The 12,383-nt window shown below is 42.9% G+C and overlaps 1 protein-coding gene across 4 annotated transcripts in view; it reads right to left on the bottom strand.

The window, feature by feature from the left end:
* Positions 1–12,383, bottom strand: part of TNKS2 (tankyrase 2) — a 70,520-nt gene that overhangs the window by 26,424 nt on the left and 31,713 nt on the right. For all 4 annotated transcript variants that reach the window (XM_048856462.2, XM_048856461.2, XM_048856460.2 and 1 more), the window contains 5 exons: positions 9,083–9,254; positions 8,349–8,428; positions 7,704–7,849; positions 5,377–5,542; positions 4,787–5,006 (listed from right to left, as the gene is read on the bottom strand). In XM_048856462.2, the coding sequence (XP_048712419.1) occupies positions 4,787–5,006; positions 5,377–5,542; positions 7,704–7,849; positions 8,349–8,428; positions 9,083–9,254 (784 nt within the window). The remainder of the gene's footprint in view (positions 1–4,786; positions 5,007–5,376; positions 5,543–7,703; positions 7,850–8,348; positions 8,429–9,082; positions 9,255–12,383) is intronic.

The raw sequence follows: 12,383 nt of genomic DNA, 5'->3' as shown, positions 1-12,383 counted from the left end.
ACATTTCCTCTCTAATAAAGCTAACCAAGGGCTTGTCTACACTACCAAGTTTAGTTGACAAAACTTATGACGACTTTTGGCTGTCGACATAAACAAAAATCGCCAAAGAGTGTTCACACTTGCTCCCTCTGTTGACAGATCATGTCCACATTGGGGACATCATCATCGACAGGGTGAGCAATGCACCGTGGGTATGTATCCCACAGTGCAGTGTTGTGGGAAGGAAGAGCTGATTCTCTCCAAGTTCTCCCACAGCCCCCTCAGCAGCTGAGAGCAGCATCATGAGTAGCTATGTGAGCTCTCCATGATGAGGAATGGCAAAGCAGCACATCAGTCTGCCCCCCTCTTCCTGAAGCGGCAGAACGGGAGCATTCCAATTATTTGCTCTCTTTGTTCCCCAAATGGAGCAGCACACAGATACTTCCCCAAGCTTTGAAAGGGGAGGGGTGCAAGCCTGCAAGGCAGCAGAGATCAAAACACTGAGCAGAGCAATCAGGGCAGGTGTTGTGGGATACTGGTGGAAGACAGTTCTGTGAACAAAACCATCAGGAGTGTCTACACTGGCTCTTCATCAACAATAAAGGGAGGAGAAAAGACAAAAGTCTCTTGTGGGGTGGAAGTTTTTTGTTGCCAAACCTGGGCATTTTTCGTGACAAAAGTCCCATCGTAGTATGTACGCTCTTGCTGTTTTGTCACCAAAAACTGCCTTTTGGTGACAAAACTTGGTACTGTAGACAAGGCCCAAGTCAACGTACAGAGTAACAGCCGTGTTAGTCTGTATTTGCAAAAAGAAAAGGAGTACTTGTGGCACCTTAGAGACTAACCAATTCCTTTGAGCATAAGCTTTCGTGAGCTACAGCTCACTTCATTGGATGCATACTGTGGAAAGTGTAGAAGATCTTTTTATACACACAAAGCATGAAAAAATATCTCCCCGCACCCCACTCTCCTGCTGGTAATAGCTTATCTAAAGTGATCACTCTCCTTACAATGTGTATGATAATCAAGGTGGGCCATTTCAAGCACAAATCCAGGGCTTAACAAGAAAGTCTGGGGGGAGGGGGGGTATTTTTTCATGCTTTGTGTATATAAAAAGATCTTCTACATTTTCCACAGTATGCATCCAATGAACTGAGCTGTAGCTCACAAAAGCTTATGCTCAAATAAATTGGTTAGACTCTAAGGTGCCACAAGTACTCCTTTTCTTTTTGCGAATACAGACTAACACGGCTGTTACTCTGAAACCTGTCGTTATGCAAGGCACTGCATTTAGCCGTATGGAGTGGAAATCTATCAACTGCATGAAAAAACTTGTACAGATACAGACAGACATCATCTTCCTTTCCAAATGCAAACAGATGGACATCGTACCAAAAGGACTGAAGGTAAAAAATCCATTACAATCTACATACCACGCAGACTATGCTGACAGCTTGTGCCACAAGCTCTCAAAGAAACTGCGGAACCACCTGATCAACATCCTCTACAGCAAACAGGGAAAGATAAAGAATGAGGTCTCAAAAATGGATACTCTCATAAAAAAACAACCTTCCACACAAACTTCCTCGTGGCTGGACTTTACTAAAACTAGACAAGCCATTTACAACACACACTTTGCTTCTCTACAAAAGAAAAAGGACACTAAACTTTCTAAACTACTACATGCCACAAGGGGCCATAGCAATGGTTCCCTCAACCCACCCAGCAATATTGTTAACCTATCCAACTATACTCTTAGCCCAGCAGAAGCAGCTGTCCTATCTCGGGGCCTCTCCTTCTGCCCCTCCACCCCCACGAACATGATACAGTTCTGTGGTGACCTAGAATCCTATTTTCGACGTCTCCAACTCAAGGAATATTTCCAACATATCTCTGAACAACATACTAATCCACAGAGACCTCCCTACCAACACTACAAAAAGAAGGATTCTAGGTGGACTCCTCCTGAAGGTCGAGACAGCAGACTGGACTTCTACACAGAGTGCTTCCGCCGACGTGCACGGGCTGAAATTGTGGAAAAGCAGCATCACTTGCCCCATAACCTCAGCCGTGCGGAACACAATGCCATCCACAGCCTCAGAAACAACTCTGACATCATAATCAAAAAGGCTGACAAAGGAGGTGCTATTGTCATCATGAATAGGTCGGAATATGAACAAGAGGCTGCTCGGCAGCTCTCCAACACCACTTTCTACAAGCCATTACCCTCTGATTCCACTGAGATTTACCAAAAGAAACTACAGCATTTGCTCAAGAAACTCCCTGAAAAAGCACAAGAACAAATCCGCACAGACACACCCCTGGAACCCCGACCTGGGATATTCTATCTACTACCCAAGATCCATAAACCTGGAAATCCTGGGCGCCCCATCATCTCAGGCATTGGCACCCTGACAGCAGGATTGTCTGGCTATGTAGACTCCCTCCTCAGGCCCTACGCTACCAGCACTCCCAGCTACCTTCGAGACACCACTGACTTCCTGAGGAAACTACAATCCATCGGTGATCTTCCTGATAACACCATCCTGGCCACTATGAATGTAGAAGCCCTCTACACCAACATTCCACACAAAGATGGACTACAAGCCGTCAAGAACACTATCCCCGATAATGTCAAGGCTAACCTGGTGGCTGAACTTTGTGACTTTGTCCTTACCCATAACTATTTTACATTTGGGGACAATGTATACCTTCAAATCAGCGGCACTGCTATGGGTACCTGCATGGCCCCATAGTATGCCAACATTTTTATGGCTGACTTAGAACAACGCTTCCTCAGCTCTCGTCTCCTAACGCCCCTACTCTACTTGCGCTATATTGATGACATCTTCATCATCTGGACCCATGGAAAAGAAGCCCTTGAGGAATTCCACCATGATTTCAACAATTTCCATCCCACCATCAACCTCAGCCTGGTCCAGTCCACACAAGAGATCCACTTCCTGGACACTACAGTGCTAATAAACGATGGTCACATAAACACCACCCTATGCCGGAAACCTACTGACCGCTATTCCTACCTACATGCCTCCAGCTTTCACCCTGACCACACCACATGATCCATTGTCTACAGCCAAGCTCTGCGATACAACCGCATTTGCTCCAACCCCTCAGAGAGAGACAAACACCTACAAGGTCTCTATTAAGCATTCTTACAACTACAATACCCACCTGCGGAAGTGAAGAAACAGATTGATAGAGCCAGAAGAGTTCCCAGAAGTCACCTACTACAGGACAGGCCTAACAAAGAAAACAGAACGCCACTAGCTGTCACCTTCAGCCCCCAACTAAAACCCCTCCAACACATTATTAAGGAGCTACAACCTATCCTGAAGGATAACCCAACACTCTCACAAATCTTGGGAGAAAGGCCAGTCCTTGCCTACAGACAGCCCCCCAACCTGAAGCAAATACTCACCAACAACCACATACCACACAACAGAACCACTAACCCAGGAAGCTATCCTTGCAACAAAGCCTGTTGCCAACTGTGCCCACATATCTATTCAGGGGACACCACCACAGGGCCTAATCATATCAGCCACACTATCAGAGGCTCGTTCACCTGCACATCTACCAATGTGATATATGCCATCATGTGCCAGCAATGCCCCTCTGCCATGTACATTGGTCAAACTGGACAGTCTCTACGTAAAAGAATAAATGGACACAAATCAGATGTCAAGAATTATAACATTCATAAACCAGTCGGAGAACACTTCAATCTCTCTGATCACGCGATTACAGACATGAAAGTTGCGATATTACAACAAAAAAACTTCAAATCCAGACTCCAGCGAGAGACTGCTGAATTGGAATTCATTTGCAAATTGGATACAATTAACTTAGGCTTGAATAGAGACTGGGAGTGGCTAAATCATTATGCAAGGTAGCCTATTTCCCCTTGTTTTTTCCTCCCCCCCCCACGTTCTTGTTAAACCCTGGATTTGTGCTGGAAATGGCCCACCTTGATTATCATACACATTGTAAGGAGAGTGATCACTTTAGATAAGCTATTACCAGCAGGAGAGTGGGCTGGGGGAAGGTATTTTTTCATGCTTTGTGTATATAAAAAGATCTTCTACACTTTCCACAGTATGCATCCGATGAAGTGAGCTGTAGCTCATGAAAGCTTATGCTCAAATAAATTGGTTAGTCTTTAAGGTGCCACAAGTACTCCTTTTCTTTTTTCAAGTCAACTTAGGGCACATCTACACTAAAAACTTAAGTCAGGCTATGTGTTAGGTCAATTTACGGCCACCGCATTAATTATGGTGGCTCATGTCCACACTACACCTCACCAGCAGCTCTTCCACCGACCGAAGAGGGGCAGTGTGGGGGGCTGGGGGTTTAGCTGCTCCCCAAGGCTCTGAGCTCCCTGCTGTGAGCCTGGCTGCCCCCACTCCCCACAGGGAGCAAGGCAGTTACCTCCGGCTCCCAGTGCGGGAGCTCTGCACCCAGAGCTCAGGACCCTGAGGTCAGCTGGGCTCTCGCTGGAGCCCCCCCACCCCACCCCAGGGTGACAGCCCAAGCTGTCTTGTTGATTTCATGGCTCCAGCATGGAGCCGTGAAATTCCCAACAGCCGATGTAAATAATCCAGTGTCTAATGGACATTGCATTACCCTAACTACACAGACATAAGCCCTACACCTCTCATGGTGATGAAGTTATTATGTTGGTGTATGGGGCACTTACATCGGTGGCAGCAAGGTTGTAGTGTGTACATTGACATAATTAGGTAAGATCTAAGTATGTACTAATTGTTTAGTATTTAACAGCACTAACCTGCTAAATGTAATGGCGTTGAATGTCTTCCTTGTGTGTCACGACAATTTACATTGTCAGGTGAACAAAGCTTCTTTACTCGGGCCAAACAACCCTTTTTGGCAGCATCTAGCAAAGCTGCATCTCCTCTAAGTAGGTCTTGAATATCAGTATCACCATCTTTAACTAGATCCAAAGCAGTATTTCCATCTCTGTTCTTCTTTGTGGAGTCAGCACCATGCTGTAGCATATAAAAGGCCAGGAAGATATTAAGTACTCATCTCACTTTAACTATTGTCAAAAATGGAAATAATCAGAATAAGTACTTGTAGATCTTAGATAGCTTATATACCCCATTGGTAATTTATTTCCATTCACATTCAACTTGTGTAGAGAAAAGCTATCATGTATTCCAAAGAATAAAAGCCCACACAATAGTGAGAGGAAGGACAGTGTACCCTTAAAGTGTATTTCTTAATTTAATAACCATTGACTGGAAACCCGACCCGAATAAAATCCAATTTCTTATAGAGCCCTACCCAACACTTTGGATTAAACACAACACACTTATTTCCATCAATTAACCTCCTCTCTATCAACCTGTAGAGTACCTGCAATAGAAGTTTGCAGATCTCGTATTTTCCTTTTGCTGCAGCTTCATGTAAGGGAGTGAATTTCCACAAATCAGCTACATTTACAACCGCACCGTGTTTAACAAGCAGTTCTGCTACTTCATAGTGACCATAGGAACAAGCATTGTGCAAAGGGACAAGACCTCTGAAAACAAGATTAAGCAAACTTCTCTTAATACATGCTACATTTTAGGTTTACATCATTCTGTCAAAAACAGCTCTAACTTTATTACACCATGAATATTCTACAACTTTTCTGAAAACAATCAGATGTTCTGAATTTCTGACTAATATTTATTTTCGCCATTGTGTACTGGTTTCCCTTGTGAACGCATATTTGTCTTCCAATGGCTTTAAATCTTTAACAATCCAATGCTAAAAAATGCTCATTACTTCTTTTGTCAACTAAAGTGGCCTTAATTTTATCAGTGAGGATAACTGTGAACATATGAACATAAGAAAGGCCATACTAGATCAGACCAATGGTCCATGTAGCTCAGTATCCTGTCTTCTGACAGTGGCCAATGCCAGGTACTTCAGAGGGAATGAACAGAACAGGTAATCATCAAGTGATCCATGCCCTATTGCCCATTCCCAGCTTCTGGCAAACAGAGGCTAGGGACACTTCAGAGCATGGTTTTGCATCCCTGCCCATCCTGGCTAACAGCTATTGATGGATCTATCCTCCATGAACTTATCTAGTTCTTTTTTTAACCTTGTTATAGTCTTGGCCTTCACAACATCCTCTGGCAAAGAGTTCCACAGGTTGATTTGTGCTTTGTGTAAAGAAACACTTCCTTTTGTTTGTTTTAAACCTACTGCCTATTAATTTCATTTGCTGACCCCTAGTTCGTGTGTTACAAGAATAAATAACACTTCCTTATTTACTTTCTTCACACCCATCATGATTTTATAGATCTCTATCATATCCCACCCCACCCCCCGTCATCTCTTTTCCAAGCTGAAGAGTCCGATGAAGTGAGCTGTAGCTCACGAAAGCTTATGCTCAAATAAATGTGTTAGTCTCTAAGGTGCCACAAGTACTCCTTTTCTTTTTGCGAATACAGACCAACACGGCTGCTACTCTGAAACCCATCTTATTATCTGTCTCATATGGAAGCTGTTCCATAGCCCTAATAATTTTCGTTTCCCTTTTCTGCACCTTTTCCGATTCCAGTGTATTTTTTTTGGATGGGACGACCAGATCAGCATGCAGTATTCAAGATGTGGGCGTACCATGGATTTATATAGAGGAAATATGATATTTTCTGTCTTATTATCTAACAATGTTGGGAATCATTAGGAAAGGGATAGCTTTTTTGACTGCCATTGCACATTGAGTGGATGTTTTCAGACAACTATCCACAATGACTCCAAGATCTCTTTTTTGAGTGGTAACAGCTAATTTAGACCCCATCATTTTATATGTATAGTTGGGATTATGTTTTCCAATGTGCATTACCTTTGCATCAACACTGATCTTGCCCAGTCACCCAGTATTGTGAGATCCCTTTGTAACTCTTTGCAGTCTGCCTGGGACTTAACTATCTTGAGTAGTTTCGTATCATCTGCAAATTTTGCCACCTCACTGTTTACACCTTTTTCCAGATAATTTATGTGTAAGTTGAACAGTACTGGTCCCAGTACTGATCCCTGGGGGACACCACTATTTACCTCTTTCTATTCTGAAAACTGACCATTTATTCCTACCCCTTGTTTCCTCTCTTTTAACCAGTTACTGAGCAGGGGAGGACCTTCTCTTTTTCCCCATAACAGCTTACTTTGCTTAAGATCCTTAGGTGAGGGCCTTGTCAAAGGCTTTCTGAAAATCTAGGTACACTGGCTCACCCTTGCCCGCGTGCTTGTTGATTCCCCTCAAAGAATTCTAGTAGATTGGTGAGGCATGATTTCCCTTTACAAAAACCATGTTGATTCTTCACCAACAAATTGTGTTCATCTAAGTGTCTGATATTTCTGTTCTTTACTATAGCTTTGCTATAGTGTGATACTTCTGCTGATGTTTAAAATGCAAATTCTGTACTATATATACACACACATCACTATTTCTCACTTGTGTGTTTTGACTGGCCTAAATTACATGATTCAGGTCTTGTAGACTATATAGTGGGTATATTTTAAAGTCCTATAGCACTAGAGAGAGAGTGAGAATTTCTTATAGCATTATATAGGAAGGATTTTCCAAAGAAATATAAAGTATCTCAAATAAGACAGAACACGAACCAGTCAGCAAAATTCAAGGGCTCAGAACTATCACAAAACACAGACAACATCTTTTGAGTACTTACCCTTTATCTTTTGCATGAACATCAGCTCCATGCTGAAGAAGATACTCAACCACAGACACTCTGTTATATCCTGCTGCAAAGTGAAGTGGTGTGGACTGACGCCCTTCAATATCTCTGCAGTTCACACTCTGAATTGTACATAACTTCTGTGAAACAGACAAAACATACATTACTATACATGTAACAAAATACAAGCATGTAGACACTGGTCATAAAATACTGTTCTGCATATCTGATTTGAAAAATTACTTCTATTTACCATAACCAGAAGATTTAATAATACTCATTATAATCTGTACATGACATTTATTTTGCCAATGAGTTTTTACATAAAGGCTTTACTTTTCAGGGATCCTGTATCCCTGACAGCACAAAGAGAATCACCTGTTTCCCTCTCTTTAAACTTGTAACTATTGTCAGAACTATTTCTTTTCAATGAAGAACTGAATAGGACTTTTCAGAAAAATGGGCCAATATTACTCTTTAAATCTGACCAGGGGATTTTTGCACAGTACGGGGGAATCAGGACCAGGATCATGAATCTACAGCACTCAGACTGAGAAAGGCTCTCCCTCTTTTTAAGCAACATAAATATAGTTTGATAAAATATGCACCCAAGTAAATATTAAAACTGCGTGTTCTTACTTTTACGGTATCCACATCTCCTGCCTTTGCAGCTTCCAGCAACTGTCGATCTGCATCTGAATTACTTAATGGGATGCCTTCTACAAAAGAAAATAGGGCTATAAAGAAAGTAATTGTTTGTATTTTTAGAGTTTATTTAACTAGAAAAACATTTAAGATCAGACTACTAAATAGTACTTCAAGGGCTACTCTTAAATAAATCAGGAAATTCTAGTCAATGTAGGTCTTTTCATATAATCCCCAAAATTTAACTTGTGGTTATACCCTTGAATTCACAGGTTTCCAAAATTGTGTTAATTTGCCCCTTGCATTGTCCTCAAACTTTGGAAAATTGCAGAACCAGTCAAACTTCCCTATTCAGTCTCTGAATTTCAATTATTCTAAAACGCTTATATATTTAAGCTTATAAATTTATTATTCATGGTTTTTTTCACTGAAAAAAATCTTCAAGCTACGTATATACTCTCTTACATCTGGCCACAAAGGCAAAACAAAAATAGCTACTACTGATCCTCACTTTTAGCCTAAGAGATTTCTTTTCAGTGACTCTCCAAACTGACTGGAAGTGGCAGGTCTACTAAATATGCAGGAGCAGTTAGCAGATGACAATCATATAAAATATTTTTTTGCTTGAGCTCAGTGCTATTCCTTAATGGCTGACGATGCAGCAAATGAAACAAAATATGACACCATTTTTTAAATGGACTTATATCCTAAAAACAAACAAACAGTACCTTGTAGTAATTGTTGTACATTTTCATTCCCCATTTGTAAAGCTGTGAAACCCTGCAGTGACACAATTGAGGGATCACATCCAGAGCTCAACAACAATCTGCATGTCTGCAGATGGCCACAATGTGCAGCTCTATGCAGAGAAGTCTGACCAAGATTGTCCAATGCATTAACCTAAAGAGAACATAGAATCTTAAGAATGTAGTTTTACAGGATTTAAGAACATCAGGGACCTTATTTTCACAAATGACCAGGCAGAAGTTCACAATGAGCACTTATGTCAACAGATCTGACCCCTGGAACCGTGAAGGAGAATCTTGATTTTCACTTTAAAAAAAAAGTTTGTAACTCATTTCCATGCAAAGGTAACCTAGAAAATATGAAAAATGTAAGCCCGTCACTAATGATGAATACAACAAGCAGCTGGGCTTTTATTTTACAGCAAAAGGGTAGCAGGGACCTAAGGATCCTGCAGCCCTTAACTTCCAGTACATTTATTTAAAATGAATCAGTAAAGTTGGGGTTTTACCCAGAAAATTATTTCACTAACCCTCTCCAAAATCCTTAGGCAGTGCCTGTGCAAAGCAGTCAGATAAAGATGGACACGAATAATTGGTAGCTAGAGGTGTTGGCACAAGTTATATTGCTGACCATTTACCAAATCTTAAGGGCAGCTTTGCTTAACAATTTTAGCTCTCACTTAAGTTGGTACTGCCGCTAACCCAGGCAGCTGCTCTGCTAAGGGTGTGGCTCCCATTGCCACAGCAGCTGCTGTAAGAGGAACTCCCCTCCTTCATCTTACACCAGTACTGCCAGAGGCATGTGGAGAACAAACTACTCAGTCTCCATATGTTTCTCCCCACCAACCACTCCAGTAGCACAAAAGGATGATTGATCAAGCTGCCACTGCACAGCTACTGCAACCTGCCAGTCCTCTCATTCTACACAGCAATGTAAGCCCAGGCCTGAGCTCAAGCCTGAATACCCTTGTGTCCACACACCAATTGTGCTAAACTAGGATTCGGATCTAGGGTCCCAGGACCCTGCAGGGCTGGAGGGTCCAAGCCCTATTGCTTTCGTGCGTGCATGTGACCCTGGCTTAACTTGGGTCCTGTAAGTCCTCCAGATGTATCCCAGAGTTCCTGGTGGCAGAAGAGCTATTACTACCTGGCCAACTGCATTCCCACTTCCTGCTCCAACTCCTCCTTGCTGTTGCGTGGAAGAGCCTTGGAGCAGAAAGCAAAGCTGACAGGCGGGAGGAGGCTCCTGGCTGTTGGGGGTCATCCCTCCCCTGGCCTGTGGCCATGCTTAACCAGATCTGCTGCTCTGCCTCCCTGTAGGGCAGTCCCGGCTCCACTCTCTGGCAAAGGTGCCCGAGAAGTGTGCGCTGTGAGGGGAGTGAGTGGAAGCCAGCCTCAAAACTCCCCCACACCCACCCAGGGATCCTTTTTTCCTGCCTCCCAGAGTGTGGCAGGGGCAGGGATAAGGGATCTCAGGGAGTGCTGGAGCACACTGCACACTAGCCCTGGCGATGCACTTCACCGCTTTGCAGTTGGCAGCAGCCAGGCTCTGATGTGTGCGCATTTTTCCTCTGAAACCTTCTTAGGTCAAATATCAAAACAGACAAAAACAAACAGAAAACCAACCAAACAAAAACACCTTTGTTGAACATCCAATTTTAAAAATTAAGAATTTCAAAGTTTCATTTTGAAAGACCTGGGCAGTGATGTCCTAATGATCCTGAGAACAGGTGCAAATGGGCATTTTCCTGCCAATGTGACTCAGCCTAGAGGTAGAAAGCCCAATTCTCAGATTAGATGATAGTTCAGTATAAAGCTTCTCAAACTACAGTCATTCTCCTGAGACAGCCACCAAAGGAGCTAGTTATGAAGTTTATGTACTCATGTGCTCCTTATGGGCACCTGAGTTCCATCAATGGCACCACTACAGTTAGGAAACAGGGTGGGCAGTAGTGTTTCCCACAGTGCAACACATTCGTGGGGCTAGTGTCAACACTAGGGAGTGGGGCGCTAGGCACTCTGGAATAGGATTACTTTGACTCAGATCTGTGCACTGCAGTGTGGATGCCAGAGCCCTAGGTTTGAGCACAGGTCAGAAAATTCTAAGCCTAGGGTTAAAATACAGTATTAACACTCAAGTCAGGGTTCTCTGACATGGGTCAGCTGACTCTAGTCCCACTAACCATAGGATTACATTGCTATGTACATACCCTTAGCTTCAACATGGAGTTTAAAGAGCCAGTAGCAGGAGTTCTGCTTCAACCAACATCATGCAAGGGAAGCCTGTTTTCCTTCCCTTCCATATCAGCCAAAGTAGACTAGACATCCTAAAGATACACAAGACACACATTCCCTGAATGACTACCCTGCCCACCACAAAGGGGGACCCACTCTTTACCTGTTTGCCCCATAGCTAGAAGCCTCAATATGACACACTGCTTCTAGGTAGGGGAGCCACCTAGAGAGTGCTCTGTGACATGCTAGGGAGGAATAAACACGGTGGGTTGAGAGTTATTAGTGAAAATGGCTTAGAGTAGCAATTCCCACTCCACATGGCAAATAGCATTACCATTCTCAGTTAAATGAACTAAGAGTTAAAAAAGGAACACAAAATATCTAGTCTGCTCTTGAACACAGCATCTAGGCTGGAAGAGGATGCATTTTTCTTTGAAGTTCAGCATTTAACAACAGGTCTTGGCAAGTACCACAGGTTCAAAAGGAAAATCTTACTGCTTTATTAATACAAGTCCAGTGAGAGTGAAGGTACATTAGACCACTAAAACATGGCCTAGAATGCATTAGAAAAGGGAACTGTGAAAATTCTCAACTGCAGTAATACTGTGTGAGACAAACGTTCATTCCTATTACTCTGCATATAGGGACATATTCAGTATGTTACTGAAGTTTAAGGAATTTAACGGCATATTACGCTGCATTAGTAGGAGCACTGCCAGCAGACTGAAGGAAGTGATTATTCCCCTCTATCCAGTTTCGGGCGCCCCACTACAGAAAGGATGTGGACAAACTGGAGAGAGTCCAGCAGCAGGCAACGAAAATGAGTAGGGGGCTGGGGCACAAGACTTATGAAGAGGGCTTATTTAGTCTGCAGAAGAGAAGAGTGAGGGGAGATTTGATAGCAGCCTTCAACTACCTGAAGGGGAGTTCCAAAAGAGGATGGAGCTAGGTTGTTCTCAGTGGTGGCAGATGACAGAACAAGGAGCAGTGGTCTCAAGTTGCAGTGGGGGGAGGTCTAGGTTGGATGTTAGGAAAAACTATTTCACTA

Source organism: Caretta caretta, chromosome 7 (genome assembly GCF_965140235.1).
Source record: "Caretta caretta isolate rCarCar2 chromosome 7, rCarCar1.hap1, whole genome shotgun sequence".
NCBI lineage: Eukaryota > Metazoa > Chordata > Testudines > Cheloniidae > Caretta > Caretta caretta.
Note: the sequence above shows the minus strand (reverse complement) of the source record. Positions and strands in the feature narration are given on the sequence as shown.